At 46.7% G+C, this 19608-nt stretch overlaps 1 protein-coding gene across 11 annotated transcripts in view; it reads right to left on the bottom strand.

The window, feature by feature from the left end:
- TIAM1 (TIAM Rac1 associated GEF 1) overlaps positions 1-19608 on the bottom strand; it is a 192342-nt gene that overhangs the window by 81789 nt on the left and 90945 nt on the right. For 7 of the 11 annotated variants that reach the window (XR_010072596.1, XM_063346817.1, XM_063346834.1 and 4 more), the window contains one exon: positions 1704-2683. Coding sequence is in view for 10 of the 11 variants with exons in the window: in XM_063346786.1 (XP_063202856.1) it covers positions 1704-2683 (980 nt within the window). In the remaining variant the exon portion in view is untranslated. Of the gene's footprint in view, positions 1-1703; positions 2684-8067; positions 8247-19608 lie in introns of all 11 variants that reach the window. The other 4 variants (XM_063346803.1, XM_063346809.1, XM_063346826.1 and 1 more) reach the window with 1 other exon arrangement.

Below are 19608 nucleotides of genomic sequence, written 5' to 3'. Positions count from 1 at the left end.
CCTGCCAACAGCTCAGCCCAGCAGTGGGACGTGAGCCTGCCAGCCTCCGACCTTGACACGACGTGCCGCTTTTTTGCTTTTTTCTGGGTCACGCGGCATGGTGTGCGTCCACGACGCTGCTTGGCATATGTAGGAGGAACCATGCAATAACATCAGGGGAGCCACTGAAGCATGCAATCTGGTGCACAGCTCTGACCTGCGCCGTTCAGGCTGTGCTGTCTATGTCCCCGGGCCATGTTTCTGAGCCAGTGCCCACAGCTCAAAAATAGTGCATGTAAAAAATGCCAAAGCCAGCATCTTCCATTAGGCAGCTGGGCTACTGCTCTGAGAAGGTCCAGCAAGCCAGCTGAATGAACCTAAACCAAGTGCAATATGCCTGCAATATGTATGCCACACACAGCTTGTAGAGGTGGGCAGGATTTAGCAGCCTTCAAGTATCTAAAGGGGGCCTACAGGAAAGCTGGGGAGGGACTCTTTATCAGGGAGTGTAGCGATAGGACACGGGGTAATGGTCTTAAAATGAAAGAGGGGAGATTCAGATTAGATATTAGGAAGAAACTCTTTCCTGTGAGGGTGGTGAGGCACTGGAACAGGTTGCCCAGGGAAGCTGTGGCTGCCCCATCCCTGGAGGTGTTCAAGGCCAGGCTGGATGGGGCTTTGAGCAGCCTGGTCTAGTGGGAGGTGTCTCTGCCCATGGCAGGGGGGTTGGAACTAGATCATCTTTAAGGTCCCTTCCAACCCAAACCATTCTATGATTCTATGATTTGTAGCTCCTTTATCCCACCTCTAAGTGTAGTCTGCTGCTTACTGTAAGCAGAATTGCTGTGTGTGGTGCAAGGCGGTGCTGTGTAACTCGAGCAGGCAGAACACTGTCAAGAACAGCCAGGCAAAACATAATAAAAGACCCAACAGCAGCCGTCAATGCACAAGTCACAGGACTGGTGTTGGGAGGGCGAGAGGAGCACCAGATAGAAAAGCTCATCTTGGTTCTGTGCTGTCCGTTAAAGGATGAAGGATGAAGGGTATGATGTCCTCCCTGGCTAGGAGAACCAGCATCTCCTCCATATATCCCCCATAGTTTTTCAGTTCACAGCGGGTGAGCACCGCAGCCTGCAGGACTGGCAGTCTCCTGCGAGGGGACAGCACTGTTGCTGGTGATGTTTTGCACAGATGCGAACGCCCGGTAATTAGAAGAGTGAAATTTCAGCCCAGCCAGTGTCTACCATGGAGAGCAGGGGAAACACTCGCAGGTTTCTTCTCTACTTCCAGCCACAAGAGCCAAGGAGTGCTTGCACGTGTGCAGGCAGGGGAAGGCGATGGGGCAGGGAGGGCAGAGAGGGGAGACACAACCAACACACGCGAGGTCCCCGAGCAGAGTGATCGGTTTTGGCAGCTACCCTGGGAAAAAAAGGCACCGTCAGCACTGCAAAACATGCAGGAAAATCTTTAGCTGGCAAATGCAGATTTATTTTTTCCAGAGGCAGTGAAGAGTGGAAAAGGCCCAAAGCTGCAGATAAGGAAGTGATGGGATCAAGCCAGCTCCGGAGACTGGTTAGTTCAGCTCTCTCCTGGATAGAGCCCCTCTTTGTAAAAGGGGTGTTGAAGGAAAACAGATCCTGGAAGAACCTGGAATATCTTTATCTACAAATACAGCTTCGCAAATACCACACACTTCTGTTTTACATAGAATAAAACTGCCTTACCTGAGTAGTTTTTGCCCTTCTGCCTTGCATGCTGTTACTATGGCTAATTTGTGGGTTGGTGGCCCCTTCGGAAAGGCAGTGTGATTTCCTACAGGGCAGTGTATTGTAATTACTGTAGGAAGGTGTATCCTCAGCAGTAACTGATGCCATCTTATGGCTCCCAATATCCGGGATGTCAGACACTAAATTCCGGCAGTACCCTCCAAAGGCGTTTCGCGGGCCTCCGTTGACGGTAGCACTCGGGGTTTTGGGGGAATACAAGTCGCTCATAGAGTTGGCACGCTGGCAGGCGACCATCGGCTGGGGGCTGCCACCAGCCTCTGTCCCCCGGGTAGCCTCAGCATCCTTCTCCTCAGCCAAGCCCAGGATTTCCTCGTTGCTCGTTAAATGCTCCTGGCTGAGGTCAGAAAGTGAAAACTCCAGGCTGTCCTCGCGCCAGATGTCGGCCGATTTGGAGCGCTTCTTCTTGAAGCTGGCCGTCTCCATGAAGTTTGTCCCGTTAGCTGCGTATCGATGTGACCTCCCGTCGCCTTCCGCCAGGAATGGCGGCTCGTCCCCGTAGAGCCTGCTCTCCTCCGAGTCGGGCATGCTCTGGACGGAGGCGGCGGTGAGGACGGTGCTGCTATCCACGCTGGGGGTGACGGAGGAGTCAGTGTGGTAGGAAACGGGCCGCAGGCCCATGTCCATGCGGTCCACCCAGATGGGGCTTCCAAAGTCCTCTAGGTTGGCCTCCTGGGCGAAGGGCTCCAGGCCGTTCTCTGCCAGGGACTGGGGGATGCTGGGGGTGCTGCTGGAGCGGGTGCTCACTTCTGAGTTACGGTGGATAATTTTTCCAGAAGAAGCATGTCGCGTCCGGCGGGAGGCTTTGTTGGAGAGGCGAAGCGAGCGGGAAGTGTGCTTGCGGCCCAGGCTGGTGTGCTTGTCTCCGTAGAAGGCGTGCTCCACGCTCTGGCTCTCCGCGTTTCCCATGGCGTCACAGTCTGCAAGGGGAGAGAGCAGGGACCGTTAAAGGCGGCAACCAAACGCGCAGGAAAGACGACACACGGACACCCCAGTTTACCCAAAAGAGTTTTTTTTCTTTTTTTTAAAGAACCTGTCCCGAGACGTGCACCACAGCTTCCACTGGGTCTTGCAGGACATGATTTAACAGAGCAACTAATTCCACAGAATTAATTAAGGCAGCCAGCAACTGTACCACCAAACTTATAAATACAACTCAGTTAAATCAGTACGTAGGAAAAAGCCAGACGATAGCTATGCTGGTGTAAATGAAGACTGTAGAAGAGGGACGGACTGAACCTTGAAGCTTGGTGTGAACTGAAGGCAGTTTAGCACGGAAGTGCGCTAGCAATCTCAGCTCTGCACACATTCACTTGACTCTTAGCATTAGCTTCGCAATTCCAGCCAACACTACAAACTCAAAAAATCAACAGCTATTGTTTATCTGCATGTTACAAGATGCCAAAAAGTAGATGGATATACGCCTTTAACTGAGATTTAACTTTTTCTTTGCTAGGAACTGCAAACTGAAGCACCAAATAGCAAAGTACAAACTCAACTTTTCGGCAGCGAACTAATGATAGGTTTGATTTCTGGAACAAAAAAACAGTGCAACATTAAGCAGGTACAGAGAGCCCCATACAAGAAAGCCATATTATGAAAAATAAATTAGCATGAGTGACTCAGACTATACAAAAATAACCTTTCCTTCCTACTCACTCTGAAGTAGATAGCTAGATAGCTAGATCTAAGTGCTTTGATCTAGCAAAGAGAAAACTGAGCTGGAATGCAGGGACTGGGTTTCTGTCCCCATCTCCCTACCTAGCCTCCTGCATTATTCAGTTGTGCACATCCCGCCATGAGACAGGTTTCCCATCCAGCAGATGGGAGTCATGATCTGGATTCAACCTTGGAAAACACTTTGAGGTCTGTGATCTCACTCAACAAATGTCAGAAATATTTTATCAGTAGTATTGGCTCCTTCTGGCCAAAGATCAAGAAGAAGAAGAATAAAAGTAAATGTTAAAGTACATGGCCTGGCCATTGAAAATTAAATAGGAGATCCTGAATTACACACAAGACAATTATATCTAGATAAATAGTCCATAAATCTTGAACAGAAATTCTAAGACAAAACTTCCTCATTTTGAGGTATTTCTATTAGTCTTGGTTGGGGGGAAAAAAAAAAAGCTGCCCTGATAGTAAAATAATCTGGAGTTTTTAATTTCTTGGGGCAGTTTCCTCTCCTTTAAAAGGATGCGCCGATGGGTATTGAGCCAGATGCTGGCAGAATGAATGCAATCGTGTATTTTCTGTGGCTATCTAAATACGCGCTATCGCTGCCTCACAGAACTGAATTAGCCCGACATAAATTACACAGAAAGTGAGGAATCGATTGTGCTAAACGCAGGCACAGCCGTTTCTGCCGTAGGCTGCCCTGGGCGCGTATGGCGGAATTGAACTTCTGCAGTGATGCTTCTGACCACAGTCAGAGGATGGCGCTTCTCTGCTCTTCTACCCAGCTAAGTAGGTCGTGTCTGAGGCTAAAAATCTGTTCAGTGCTGGAGCAACAGGGACTTCCATAAATATCTGGAGATTTCTGCATCTAAAATAAATATAATCGCATGTCAAGTAAACTCTCTACCAGGAAATACCCTATGTCTACTGAAATTAATGGCTGAACTCCCATTGACTGTCATGAGACTTGGCTATCATGCATTGTTTAGAAAAATAAATGCACTGAACAGAGGGCAGGTTTTAATCTAAAAAAAAATTACAACATTATAAATCCCTAGACATGGTTTATTATTCCTTAAAAGCTACAGCCCTTTGATATGGACTAGTCTGAAAAACAAATGTCAGTTACCTTTTGCTTCTAAAACATTTTATAGCACAAAAACTGCATTTTGTCTTGCACACTGATGTCTAAAACCAAACTTCAACACTCCCCATCTTGCAAAAGAAACCCTCTCGGGGTAATGCTTTGAGCTGCTTTCATTCAGAGATTCTTGCTAACCACACTTTCATTTGACAGGATTTCCACCAGCTGCAAAGATTTCCACTGGCTGCAAAGCCCATCAGAGCATGCAGCCATTTATCCCCAGTCTCCAGCCATGCAGCCATCACCCTGGCACCTATCTAAGGAGAAAGAGCAGTTTTAAAAGTCCTCTCGAAACCCTGAATGATTGAAGAGCGGCTCTTTACCTTCAGAAATGGAGCGGCCGAAGGGCAGGAGGGTCCCCCGCACACCACCCGGCGAGGCACCCTTGCTGATGGAAACACCAGGCAGCGTGGCTATGGAAAGCAGCCCCGTGCCACCACCTTGACATAGTCTCCATACACGCCGGGCAAAATTTCACCCAGCCCAAAAGTAACAGAACCACACACAACTTGGCAAGGAAAGGAGCAGCAGCTCAGGCTGCATCCCGTGAGGAAATAACACCGCTAGAAACACTCTCATGGAAGGAAGAAAGTCTTTTCTCCGCAGACGGCAGGAATGTTTACTGAGCAATTTCACACAATGAGAAGTATCTGCTAGATACCGGCAAGAAGTGTCAGACTTCAAAGGAAAGAGCTGTCCCTTTTTAATTCCGTGGATTGGTGCTTTGGGCGAGGATGCCTTTGCACATGCCACAGACAGCTATTAATCCCGGCGATTAGCCCATACCTCGCTCCTCTACCCAGGAAGGACGGACAGACGGACGGCTGAAGAGGCCTTACCCTAGAGCCCCTCATTTCCCCGGCATTACACTGCAGGCTGGCCCATTCTGCAGGGTGGGTGCAATGGGGCTGCCGGCAGGCAGGCAGGTGGCAGCTGACCCAGCTGCAGCGATGCAGGACAGTTTGTCACTGTCCTCCCCCTCCAGATGCCAGGAGATGCAGGGCACAACAGGCTGAGCCCACCTCAAGTGGGGATGGCCAACCCCAGAGGGTCAAGCTGAGGGTGGCCGCTTGTAGGGTGCCTGAGACAACTGGCTCCCCCTGGAAGGGACCCCCATCCTACCTTCTCACCCCCATTTTTGCCTCGCCTCTGCATTTCTGTCTGAGCATTTCCATCAGCTACCATCAGCTCATGCAGCCAACTGCACTAAACCAGCAGAAAATAAACTCGGTGCAGGAGAAGGGGGGAAATTCTTTCTTTATTCGTTTATTTTTGCTGGGATAGTGAATTAAACTGGCACATGCCAGAGGCAGCACAAGGGTACCCATCTGGGGACACAGCAGGGCGAGTATGGGGCAGCATGGCTGGAGGGCGATGCGGGAACCAGGGAAGAAGGACCAGCCAGTGGCACATCCCCCATTTTTTGGCAGCAGTGAGCTGTTAGGTCAGCTCAGGCAGATGTGGAAAGGCAGTGAATTTGCACTGAAGCAGACGCCGGTGTCCTCAGCGAGCGAGAGCTGGCGCTGGGCAGGGGAGGGGAGCCCCAGCCTCCCCTTCCCAGGGGCAGCAGCAGACACCCTGGGGCAGGAACGTCTTAAAATTGCTCCAGCTACGACTGCCAGATGCTGCCTGTCTATGGCTTAACTGAATTTAGCACACTCAATGAAAAAAATCTGTATCAAATTAAGAAAATGAGTAATGTTAATGGGAGTTGCACGCAAATGCTGGTAGGACAAAGGCTCCCCTTGTTAGCTCACCCGCCGAATCCAAAGGTGACCATTAAAGACCTATCAAGGTACCACCAGGATACAACATAAATCAAGTGTGACACGTCTTGATGCTTTAAACAGGTCTGTCGCGCTCGGCCAAGGATTGCAACGTGTCAAAAATCTGTTCTGAATTACTCTCTAAAGCTAGCAGAGATTAGCGCACATAGACCATACAATGCAATCAGAACCAGTTGGAAATTTTTCAGCAGAAAATGTTGATTCATCAAAACCCAAACTTTTCATGGGAACAGACCGCTTTGGATGAAAGGCTCCCCCGCTCCAAGAGCGAGAGATTTGAAAACCGAAGCGGGGAGACAGGCACGTCTCCTGGACGAGGTACCAGCGTCAGTGACTCAGTTGCTTGCCAAAGACGCGGAAGATTGAGATTCATATCTGCAGCCCCAGTCAGGCAAGCATGGGGTGGCAACTTGTTCCTCCACATCCTCGAGAGATGGCCTGACCATCAAGCTATGGGCTGCTCTGGAAAAGGGCCCTCTCTCCCAAAAGATCTGCTCCTGCCTGGTTCAGAGCAGGGAAAATGTCAAAATTGTGGAAGTCTTCAAGGGGCCAGGAAAGTCACCTTTTAGCTAGCTTGCACATCAAGAGGACAGTACAGGGGTTTGAGTTGTTGGGGTTTTTTTAAAACTAAAACTTAAGACTGATATCAACATTAGAGTATGAGCAGGGAGAACACAAATTCTGCAGGAAAGATTTGGAAAAAGCAACGTTGCCTACATCAGTTTCCCTAAACAGACTGACTGAACTCTAGCTGAACTGCTGAGTTTCTGCTGGATGAGTTTTATTTGACATGGTTACACATAAAGAGGATCACATTCTAGATGACCACAGATGACGGCCCCCTCAAAGAATATCATTGTCTTTGAAAACAGTCATTTCCCTTTCTCTTCCCTTACTCCCGGTATTAAATATTTCTTACAATAATTACCAAACCAAAATACTCATTTCAACTAAGCCTAAATTACTAACTCTCAAGCTTGCAAAAAGCTGGGCCTTTAGATTCCAGAAGAAAATCTGAAATACATTAACTTTCCAACCGAATTTTGAAGCACCTCGCAAGACAACAGATTGCAAATTTAAAATTAGATTCTAGTGGGAGGCCCTGGTGACGAATCTGTATTTTTCTCCTGGAGCGGAGCTTGAAGGCTGTGAGAACCAGAACAATGATTAAATCCACAGCGAGCAATGAATCTACAGAAATAAACTTTTGCTAAAATCTGCCAGCCAACAACAAAGATTTCTACTGAACTCACAAGAACCACACAGAAAAATGTACAAGACTAATAACCAAGTGTGAACATATGCATTCTATTGTAATTAAAATGTGTTTTTTCAAAAGGGCAAGAGAGGCTGAAATTCCACAGTAAGCCTTCGAGTTTCTCGGAAACTCCAGCAGCATATTTAATTGTTTTCAAATCAGAACCTTTTAACCAGCCATTTCTTTTTTGTAAGCCGCTCTCGCATATGTTAAAGCACGGGATGGACTCCAAAAAGGTCCTGCAGGCAATTCAAAGAGGAGGAGGAGAGAGGGAGGAAGGGGTGTCATCAGTAGCTGCTTGATAGCCATTCAAATGCCTTTGTATTGCTAAACGGGTGTAACCATAAACCGCATGCAGCTAATCCAACTTTTCCCCTCCCGCAAACCATTATACGACACAGCAAACTCCTCGAGAAAAGTATATGGACACGCATGTACCTTCCGAGGCAGTACTGGTATCCAGCGCAACCTTCCCCAAGAGAGCTGTGGCATTTAGAGGTATAGAATTGCAAATGATACCAAAATGAACAGTTACTGGGACTGCAGAAGCTGTCAGCACCTGCCACTCAGCGACTCCATTACTCTCACGTCAGAGTCTATGACTATATGCCAAAAACCTGGGGAGAAAGAGGGGAGAAAAAAAAAAAAAAAAGAATCAGACAAAGGGTTAGCAGGAACCCTTTACATACAATACAGGAGGACATCTTCTGCCAGGTCCTGTTATCATCACTTACCTAAGAAACACTCTGCAATACAGCATGCAAATGCCGTGCTTAGATTTGAATTATGAAATCTGACAATGGCAGAATAAACGAAAAACCCAGTCAAGCACCATCAGCCCCAACTACAAAATGCGGAGAGTTCCTCTTCCCACCACTTTGTACCATAAAATCCCAACAGACATTAACATGTCCCTGCTGAGGACAGTCTGTCTCAGGCAGGGCTAGAAAACCTCGGGTCCAAAAACATGCCTGCATCCGATAGACGACCACCGCGAAAGGCACCTTCCAGTAAACCAGGGTTTAACTTCTGGCAGCAAGGGGGGGCCCAACTGCCCAGGGAACAGGCCCCAAACTGGAAGACTGCAGGGGAGATTTCTCTGTGCAGACTGTCTGTTTTACAAAAAGGGCAGTTATCCAAGCAGGGTTTTCATTAACATTTTTCAAGGGCGAATCAGACATGTAGGGCAGAGCATTTACATGCATTTTTGCATATGGTGAAAGGATCCTTGGGTTAATTGCATTCACTAAGGCGCGGATACAAGAGACCAGCCTGCACCTATTTAGACCTAAGACAAGTCGTAAGAATAGTCCTTAAGTTACGCACATGCGTGCACTCGTGTGGGCACCAAATCCCAGCCCTTTCTTGGCCTGATACCACTGGCAAGCTCCCTCGCAAGTACGCCAGCTCAAGCTCCAGTCCTGTGAGGTACCAAGAACCACAAGCTCACCGGAGGGCTGGGTGTGCTGCCCCAGCCAGTTCTCAAGTCCCCCAGCTCCCCCTTCTCCCAACCAAACATCGGCAGTGAAACATCCACTCAACACTGCATGCAGAGTTTTGAGAGTTACAAACTTTTCCAAAAGTCTCAAGGAACAAAATCCTTGGAAGAGATTACTGATGCCCTTAGTGTTATTAGAGCTGCTTGGTGGGGAAATCGTGATCCTCGCTCTTGGCTGGATTCTCAGAAGAAATGAGAGTCACCGGCTCCTTTCTAAATTAAAAACATTCTCATTTTCTTTCTTCTCCTTCATGTTCCCCTCTCTGCTCCCCACCTCCCCCTCTTCCCCCAAGCTGTTGGTTGAGATCTGAAAAGCAGTTCATGAATTGCTCAGGAACTGGCAGAAATTAATAAAATGAAGCTCATTTATATTGAAATGGACTCATTACCATGCCAGCTGCCAATAATTTGCAAGACGGGAATCTTGCTGACAAACAAGGTCCTACAGGCAAGAGGCTTTCCACCTGCATCCACCGCACAACCAGCAACCCTGTGATGCGCGTTCCTCACCTCCAAAGAAAAAGGCATTGTGACCATCTTATTTCAGATCTGCCTGCTGCTGCCCCAGAAAACTTGTCCAAAAGAAGAAAAAAATAGATGTGGCAAGCATTTTATCAAATTTTCCACCCCAAAGCGGCTTTTTCTGAGTTTGTAACTCAAAAAATCGTCTCTGAAGCGAACTCTGGTCACTTCTGTGAGAACCCACTCCCCAGGCCGCCTGTGCTCCTCTGACAAAAATCGTTCTTCTTGCATTCATTTGTTAAAAAGGTGGGGAGATACAAAATGGATGTTTACACCTGGAAACTGGATAATCCAAATCCTCACTACACTCTAGTACATCAGAAGGGCTGGCAATATCCTTTGCCACGAACCAATGAGTACCATGCATGCTGGCTCCTCCAGAAGAGGAGGATTCATCATTACCCACGGATTCTTTCCTGAAAAGCTTTGTTCCTATTAACTTTTACACCTTGGAGAGCCTTTCCCAAACGAAACCAGGTCATACTTTTCAAGAAGAAGGTCAGTTTTTCATACTTCTCTTTGACATTAATACACGCTGGAATGGTCGTCACCCCCATGCTTCCCATTTCACCCCAACAGCCCAGGCTCTGCAGCAGCAGCAGTTCTGGGGGTCTGCAGTGCTGAAGCAGCCTCGGACAAGGACTTCCCTCCAACGGTGGTCTTGGCAAAAGAGGATGTCCATGCTCCTCCATCAGGAGGAACGGCAGAAGCAACCACAAGCACAGCCCCACGGCTTGCTCCCCAGCACACAGACCTTTCCTGCACAGGACACATTTGCTCCTGTGGACACTTGCTCTGTCAGTGGAGCCTGATCAAAGGCGAAGCTGATCACACATTCAGGCCACCGGTAACTCGCCAGTAACTGCTCTCAGGGTAGCTGGACAGTTGTAAACATTCACACATGGAACAGTTCATCTAGTTAAAAATGAAACATCAAATAAAGATTTTTGAACTTCTATGCTCCAGACAAAATGTTCAGCCTTAGAGATGACTCCTGGAAACACATATGCACACACACACATATATATACATCTATGATGCGTGTATGCATGCATATATGCCAATGTCTACATACGTCAGTGCAACTCCACTTGTTCTTTGAAGGTCTGGAAGTAGCACAGCTGTATTTATTTCATAGCCACAAAACAGCACGTTGAAAAATCAGGCCAAGAAGTTCCCACAGGGCTCATCACGCAGCAACTTAAGTCAATCCAAACCGAGGAAGCTCGCAGCAAACCACCATGAATGGATTAAATGAATGCATAGTAGGGAAGCAAAATATATTAAAGGAGCACCTTGTTATTCATCACAGCTGCTACCTGTGATTCTAGGTAGAGCAAAGAGAGGTTTGACTTTCACATGCTGAGAGGAGTTTGCAATGCCAAGAGATTAGGAACAAAAAACAGCACACCTGTTTTCTTTTTGCTTGCAGACACTTGACATGAACATTAATGGATGAAAAATACGGAAGCTGTAGTTTTCTAAAAGCCTCCTTTTCAAAGCAAAACCCTTCCTTTCCAGAAAGGAAGAACTAGTGTGCAAGTATATTCCCTTGACCAGTGAACATGAAAAGCTGGCTAGAAGGACGTCAGCTCTCTTTCAATTCTATTTTTACTTTCTGATTTTATGATGCATCATTTTTGTCAGATTCCAAATGCAGCTGCAGATGTGAGATCAGTTGGTCATTAAGCAAATCTTCATCCAGCTTTGAGAAGCCCTCAGTAATTCTACCATAAACCATCAGGATGTATATACAGCGACAGAAAGCAGTAGTTGTTTCGTACAGAAACTATTTAATATTAATCAGTGGCTCTGGGCTGTATTCCCCACCCACGATCCCAGTTCCATGCCGTTGTAACACCGGTGTTCGATCCTGTCTCCTGAAATGGAAAATCAGGCCCTTTATTTGTAACTGGAGGCCACATTTTGTTAGCCTTTATTACCTCCAGTTAATATGAATTGCTGCCAAAATCAATCTATCAAATCACCTACCCTGAGAAGAAGGTAAATGCTCTAGTACGCTGCAGGGTTCTGGTGCCCTGACAACTCTGGCTCTCCCCATCCCATACCCCTGGGCTGCCCTCCACAAAATGAAACACTGGAACCCACAGGAGATGAGTGGACGGACGGACGGACGGAAGGACGGACGGAAGGAAGGAAGGTAGGAAGGAGGGAAGGAAGGAAGGAAGGAGAGAGGCTGCTCTATGACCAGATCTGTGTCTGAGAGGGCTTTCCGTGACGCGGATGGGTGCACGCATGGGTTCAGAAATGTCATTCAGAAACGCTCCAACCTTCCCCATTCTCAATGTCATCACTGAAACTATGTACGACACTGAGTTCCACGACCAACTCTAGTGGATTGCAGAAGCTAGTGGACTTTTAAACCAGTGAAAATAAATGACAAACATTCTACTTCTTGTGTGTTCTTTCTATGACATATAAAATGTCATAGGGATGTTTTGTTTATGAGAAAAATGAATTTTAAACAACCACGGCTTATACTACTTGTCAAAGAGAACAGCTGCTCCTGAAACTGGAGTCTGACAACGATGACCATCCAGACAAGGCCGGGGGGACCATCCGCAGGTCCGTAAGAACTGGCCAGCAGAGCTGGAATTGCAAAACCTCTTTGCAGCCGTCTCATGAACACACAACCTTCATGTCTGTCACGGTTAGGAGAACAATGCTGGGTGATCATTCCAGATGAAGAGGAGGGGAAAGAAAAATAAACCCACATTCTCTTTGTGGGGAACTCATAAAGGAAAGATGTGGGAAGCCTTGTTCCTCCAGCTCTAGCACCACACCTATGAGAATTTCTAAGGGAGGGAAGAAAGGTCAAAAAGGGAGGGAGGAAGGTCCGTCAGGAGACCTAAAACCTCTATATGGCCGACAGTGAACCATCCCCAAATCACAGCTAAAGAAAACAAAACCAGAAACATGGCACTGACAAAACACCGTGGGGCCTTGGTAATAAATTAATGGAAGAGAAGAGCAGGTAGCTCAAGGGAAAGCCCCCTCTTCAGGGTTTCTATATTTATACGAGGGGATGTGAATAATTGACACAGTTGTAGGTTTGTTTGTTTTTTAATAATTTTTAAAGTATCTGAATGTGCTTTAAGTCTTTCTCCTTCCCTCCTCTTTTATTTTTAATGGTGGGAAAATCCCCCTTTCTTCCCTGGGGGACATCTGCAAGGTTTTACACGTTTACAGAAAAGGGCAAAGCAGGGAAAGGATTCTAATTTCAGATCATCAGACATAAGCAAATCTACGGGAAGCCACAAGGGCAACTCCCTGGAGCCTGTGGGGCAGACGAAGAGCAGCTTGCACGCTGTGTCTTGGGAAGCGGAGGGGTTTTGTAACCCACTCCGGGGAGCTGCAGCCAGTGCTAAGCCAGGAGGGAGTTGCAGGGAAGAAGGAGCCCACTTGGCCTCCATGGAGGACGAGAATGAGAAAGGTAGCTACAAGGACTGCATGTGCATTTATGTGTTACTTAAAAAAAAGAAAAAGAATGCACAAAATGCAGATGAAATAAAAATAAGGTGCGGTTTGTTTATTTACCTTAAGGTTATGCATTATTGTTATTACACTTCGCTTGAAAAGGGCTTCTGCTTGTGCCAAGCGAGCAGAGAGCTGCTGAAACACAATGAGGACGGGACGTGCCAAATGCATTAAAAAAACCCTTTATTTAGAAGTAACAAGAAAATATTCAGGCCAGGAGACAGAGCCCTGAATGGATCCCTCAGAGCACTCCCTGTGCAGTCCAGGATGGGCAGCTGGAGAAGGGAGAAGGGAGCTGGAGGAAGGAGGAGGGAGAAGAGCCACCCAACACCACGGTCTCCAGCAATAAAAATTGAAACCCTTGGCTTGAGTGACCAGGGAGCCATTGCAGGCAGGATGTGAAGGATTAAAATGTTGCGGAAAAAAATTAAGGCCGATAATTGGGGGAGGGGGAATTGGAGAGGAAGCGTTTAGTGTATATCCTCATTTAAGCACAGAGGTAAGTAATCTGATTTTCAAGCAATGCCAAAGACCTCACACAGATCATTAAGATGGTGCCTGAGATATGAAGACAAGTATCTAATTTTAGATACCCCAACTTAAGTACCGGGGAGGGATTCCAGAGGTCTATGGAAAATCAGGCGGCAAATTAAACTCGAGCAAATGCACGATCAGAGTAGCTTTTGCGTTTTGGCCGCACTCTCTCTGACGGAGAGTGACGTACTTCACAGAGGTACAAAAGCATTATAAGCTATGCTACATAATTAGTAAAAAAGATGTAAAAGTAAGAAAAACTTCCGCAATGAGGCCACAAGGGAAGCATAATAAGGAAAAGTACCGAAGCAGAGGATGTCCTTTTAAGTTTATAGCATGCCTTGTAGAAGTTTTGGTACCAATGTCTCTCTCTAAAAGTCTCTATTTTTAAATCAGTACCTCGCAAGTTTCAGTCTTCACTGAAATTGTTTGCCAGGGCCGCTGTGCTGGGCTAGGATGGAGAAGCCAGTGGCTGCAGCACTGCAGACCAGAGCTCCACTCCTGCCCGGTAGCTTGCCTCCGTACCAGCTTGGGTAAGCCATGGAGATTCCCCATGGCTCCTCTCCTCTCTGTAAAGCATGAATATAGAGCTTTCATCCACTGCACAAAGACCCAAGATGGCCATACCCCCAATTTATAAGGGCACTGTGTGATTCCAAGAAGGAAAGCCACGTTTATCTGGCAGAACGCATGCACTAAACATCCCACGCTTCCCGAAAATAAGATGTCTTATTGCCTGGCATGTCGGCGACGCCACAGCTGGGTTGCTCTGGCAGGACAAGGCAAGATGGAGATGTTAGTGGGACAGGGCGAGGCGGAGATGCTTGAGACGGGAGTTCACCCAGGCCAAAAAATAGGACTACCAATAGGACTACCAGCCTCAGCCTGCACTGAGCCCTGCTGCCAGGGCTGCCAGAGATGAGGGGAGAAACAAAAAGGAGCCGCAGGTGAAGAGGTAGCCCTGCTTCACAAAACCCAACAGTGGGAATTATAACTACTGTTTATTCAGAGCCTGGGAGGAGAGGCAAGCGAGCATATGACCAAATGGCTGCCGTTTTCACCTCGCGTGTTGATACCAACTGCAACAGAGCAGGTTTCTCAGCCTGGCATTACCATAGCATAAACCCTTGCCATTTCTCCAGCACGCAGAAAAAAAGAAAACATTCATGCAAAACTTGGCTGGTCTGTACCAGCTTGCCACTGTCAAAGTTAAATTAAGCACTCAGATTTTATCTTGCACGTCCTGACAGAACCTGATCAGTCAAACACCATCTCAGAGATGTATCCGCACCGCAGTTAAGTTTATCTGGGTTTACCGGTTTTAGTCACAACTCGTACATCACATCTCCTGACACAGCTCCTGCTGAAAAGCTCTTCCCCCGCAGGAGGAACATACAACACCAAAGGCCGCACGTTGGGTGTTGTTTCTTTAATTAAGAGGGGGCAAAACCTATGAGGGATGGTAATCCTGGGGGAAGACACCCCTGGGGCTCGGGAGGGTGAGGCCCCACCCCGGGAAGATATCAGCAGGGAGCAGAGAACACTGCCATGGAGTGAGGAAATGGACTGATCAGCAGATGTTTTTGAAAGGAAAAGCCAAAACTATCAAAAGTCAGGCTAAGGTAGCTTCGTGATGGAAAGCTGAAACCCATCAGCTCTGAGCGTGGCCTCAAAATAAAATGGATGCTTTGCCTTCATTTTCAGTAAGGGCATGGGGGAGCGAGGCATGTGAATCATCACGTCTGAGGTGTCTGAGGTATCTTGAGGAGCAAAATTCAGAGTCTAAAATGTGCCAGTCAGCAGGAGTTTTGAATCTGCATCCCAAAACTATGAGAGAAGCGGTGCAAGCAACCACAGGGACATAGACACGAATTTTTATATTAAAACCTGCAGATCAGGATCCTGCCTGGGACTGGAAAACAAGCGATCCCAGCAAGGACATACCCATCCGTCTGGCCTCAATAGCACGCAAGGCTGGAGAGCACATCTGAGAGACAGAACAGGGAACGACATGGGAAGAAATGAGAAAGCGAATAAAATGCAATATGGATTGTGGCACACTACTCTGATCTCTTACTCTAACACATTTCCCAGGGGAGGAAAGGGCAGACGATATCTTTCCAGGAAACTACTAGTTAAGCTGAAGATGAGGAAAACTGGCATAGGAATTATGATATGCATAAGAAACTTTGCAAAGAGGTTGTGCTGAAAGGAGAATTATCTGGCTCAAGGGACCAGGTTTTTTAATGCTTTCGGTGATGACGCACAAAGATAAAAATGTACCAGTGACTTGTGCAGATGACACAACACTAGAAAAAGTCACAATACAGAAGAGACCTTTTGTATTGATCCCAGAGCCCTGATGTGATAAAAGAGACAAAAAAGCAACTGTAATCAAAGGACGCACCAAACAAGACTTGCCCAGCAGAAACAGGAGTAAACGCTGCCACAGAAGACATTGACCTCATCTGGAATAACACACGCAATCCTCGTCATCCATGGCAAAGGTTAATACAGGCCAGACTACCTTCAAGAAAAGCGAGGCAGACACAATGAAGCACAGAGCTTTGCTCTGAGAGGCGAAAACAACAGGACTGTCTCATGTGGCAAAACGAGAGGCTGCAAAAGGACATGATTTATGCTCACGGGCAGAAAAGGGTAGGTTAAAAAAATCATAAATTCAAATAGTCATTTTCGTAGTAATTTTATCCTGACAAAACAAGCAAGGCAAGGTTAAAATAGACTGTGCCTTCCTCCCACTCACTCTCTCCTTCGCAAATGGCTTTCAGACAGTCCCTGGTACTCGGCTGGAGCAAGGGGACCTGCCTAAAAGCAGGCAGCCTCCAGTGCGTGTGCGGTATCTCCCAGGACAAGAGAGATGCACAGCAGGCAGGTCCCCACCATCCCAGCGTGACTGGTGCTGGCCCCAGGAGCTGCAGGCCAGGGTGATCTCTCTCTTGGATGCATTTCAATAGGCAAGGATTGAAGACTACACAAGTTTTGCACAATAATTTCTCTTGGACAGATCAAACTCTGCCTGTAATCTGTAGTCAAATGGAACACAAGCGTGTAGCAGAGAGGCAGCTTTGTGCTCTAGCAGCCCCAGTGGATCCGGCTGGCTTGCTCAGGAGATGATTACTGCCCTAGGTTTCATTAACTGACCAACCTTGGTGGGATCCTTGGACTGCAGTTGCATCGAAGGAGAGCGCTCAGCCTTTCAAGAGATGTGAAACTCAAGCTCTTTCTGAGCAATATGAAAAAAAACCCAATAGGTTGATGAAGCTGGACTAATTCTCCACAGTTTGGCAGGCACAGTAGTTGGTTCAAGTTCTCCTCTAGCTTTGCAAATTATGGTCAATAAAGGTAAAATGTTGCTGCTGGCACACATAAGCTACCTGTAATTAGTGCAAAGACAGCGCTGCCAGATGACCAGCTGTGGGTCTTGTACCTTTATGCTCCTGACATCCTACAGAGCAGACTGCCAAAACCAGCTTCAGTTTTCTTCTTTTGAACACGATTCAAAATGTATCACCAGAGAAGGAGCAAGAAGAGGTGTTCCAAATCCTAGGTGGGAATTTTCCAGCACCAAGCTCTCACTTTTTCTTAGCGTCTCATAATATTTAAATATTATGAAAAGCATAGCCATCTAATTACAAGACAAACTGAGGACAACTGTTCCAGGTGCATCCGATAATGCAGTAACTCAAGAAAGCTTCCTGCAAAGATGCCTCCCACAGGAGAAGTGGCAAATGGAGATGGTTAGGCTCACCAGACAGAGCACTTTCATCTGGACCTCCCTGGTTTTGAAGGACTGATATCCTCTTGGGTAGCAGACGGAAAGGAGAATGAGGGTGCGTGCAGTGCACGTGTGCAGGGGTGAGGGTGGGGAAGCCACTCTTTCTCTATTTTATTGAGATATCTGGAAAATTAAGTTTTCAGTTGAAAACACTGAGTGAGTTTAAGTCAAATCTGTGGTTGTAGTGATCGCTTAGAGCCTCGGATCCCACCACGCGTCTGCCTAATCCCACCTGGGAGCTCCAATGACACAGTATCGCTTGACTGTGGCCCTCCGCAGCCTATAACTGGCTCCAGAGTTTCCTAGCTCTCCCAAACTCACAAACCACATTTCAGTGAATAAACCATTCACCAAAAAAGAAAGAAAAATTGATTGCCTAGCCTGAAGTGAAACATCACTGGAAAGTCACCCGGTAGAGCAATTTATTAAACGAGAGCGCTACAGACGCCGCCTGGCTGAAGCACGACCACAGCGTTGGTGGAAAATTGCTTACTGTCAGCTCTGGTTCAATGCCTTTTTTATAAAAGAAGGTCACTAATAAAACGTTCTGCCTCAATATTTATAAGAAGAAAATTTTTTTACCTGTAGCAGTTACTGAGGGGTATAGTCACATAAATGAAACATTATACAGTGCTAAAATATTATAACATGCTTAAGTGGCATTTTTTTAAGGAATTCTAAAGTGTACATTAGAAATGCAAACATCTCATGAAACAATAGCTGTACCTCTTCAAATATGCCAGTTTGGTGAAATATCAGCCTCACCATCAAACGAAGACACAGTAAATCTACACAGCACTTGATATTTTCAGCAGTAGTAAGTGTCATTCCATCATTTCAATGCTTCATGTTGGTATGTAGCCCAAAATAGTCCTAAAAGAAAATAACCGGTTTCCTCTTTAAATTTAAAGAGTGGTAGATGATTTTAGTAGCTGAGAAAGCTACTGATATTTTCTGTGGCATCATTCCCAGCCCAAATGAAAACAAAAATTGCAGTAAATGTACACATGGTGTATTTGCGGGCACACTGACCATATTCACCTATGCCTGTGTTACAAGTGAATTATTCAGCCCACCTGAGCTCACGTGAATTCACGTGAATGGCATCTGTCTGACAAAGGGAGCGATCTCCAAACTGCAGGAAAGACCACACTTTCCCAATAATTTCCCAGCACCGTTTTTGCCTGTATTGCACACAGCCCCCACTGTATTATGGGATAAAGTGATTTTTACTCAAATGGGTGTTAAAAATATTACCAGGGAGCCTGAATTTCAGTCCTCTTGGAAGCCATGGTTCCTCCCTCCTGTGCCAAAGCCACCAGGAGAGGTTACCCCCCCGTGCCTTCCACTCCACCAGCAGACACAGCCTCACCCTATCTCCACACTGATCCTACAGACCTAGGGCAGAAGGAGTAACTTTTTTTTTTGCAGAAGTGGATGTACCTCAAAGACATAGACAAAAATGGCAGCAGTCGCTGACGTTTTAAAGGGAATCCCTTTAAAGAGGGGCCAAAAGAGAGAAGCAAAGGACACCTTTACAACTGAGCTAAACAAAAACTCCTTGGTTTTGCAGTGCTTGCACCAGCCTTTGCACCTCTTTTTGAAAGACAATATTCTTTGTGCTGGTTCAGAGGTCTTTACTGTGGGAAGTTTTCAGATCGCTAGTACAGAATCTGCCCTACAGATGCTCTGGCAACCTCTGGACTTTGTGCCTTCAGAGACAGCTTTCCCATCCTAAAAGATCACCTTGGCACTCAGTACTGATGGGCTACACATCCCTTCAGGTCACCCAAGAGGGAAATCAAATATTTTAAATGCAATTCCCTCCTCTTGTTTACTTGTTTTTTTCCCCCCACTTTTCAGCGCCAACAAACCTAAATGAGAAGAGGAGGAGGGGGAATAAAAGCCAATATTTTGCACTTTATCATTTACAGCTTTCAACCAACTCAAATCCTACAAAATCTTTGCCAAAAAGGTATCCCCTGTACATTAAATGAGGAAAGACAGCTATATGCAGTGCAGGAACCTAAGTACGGCCTCAAGATTCAGGCCAGACCCACTTTACAAATATTTGCCAGCGCCGCTGTGTCAGTCACAAATTTGATGGAGCATGACCTCTGATTATGCCTGC

Source organism: Chroicocephalus ridibundus, chromosome 1 (assembly GCF_963924245.1).
Source record: "Chroicocephalus ridibundus chromosome 1, bChrRid1.1, whole genome shotgun sequence".
Classification (NCBI taxonomy): domain Eukaryota; kingdom Metazoa; phylum Chordata; class Aves; order Charadriiformes; family Laridae; genus Chroicocephalus; species Chroicocephalus ridibundus.
This window is presented reverse-complemented; position numbering and strand designations above follow the sequence as displayed.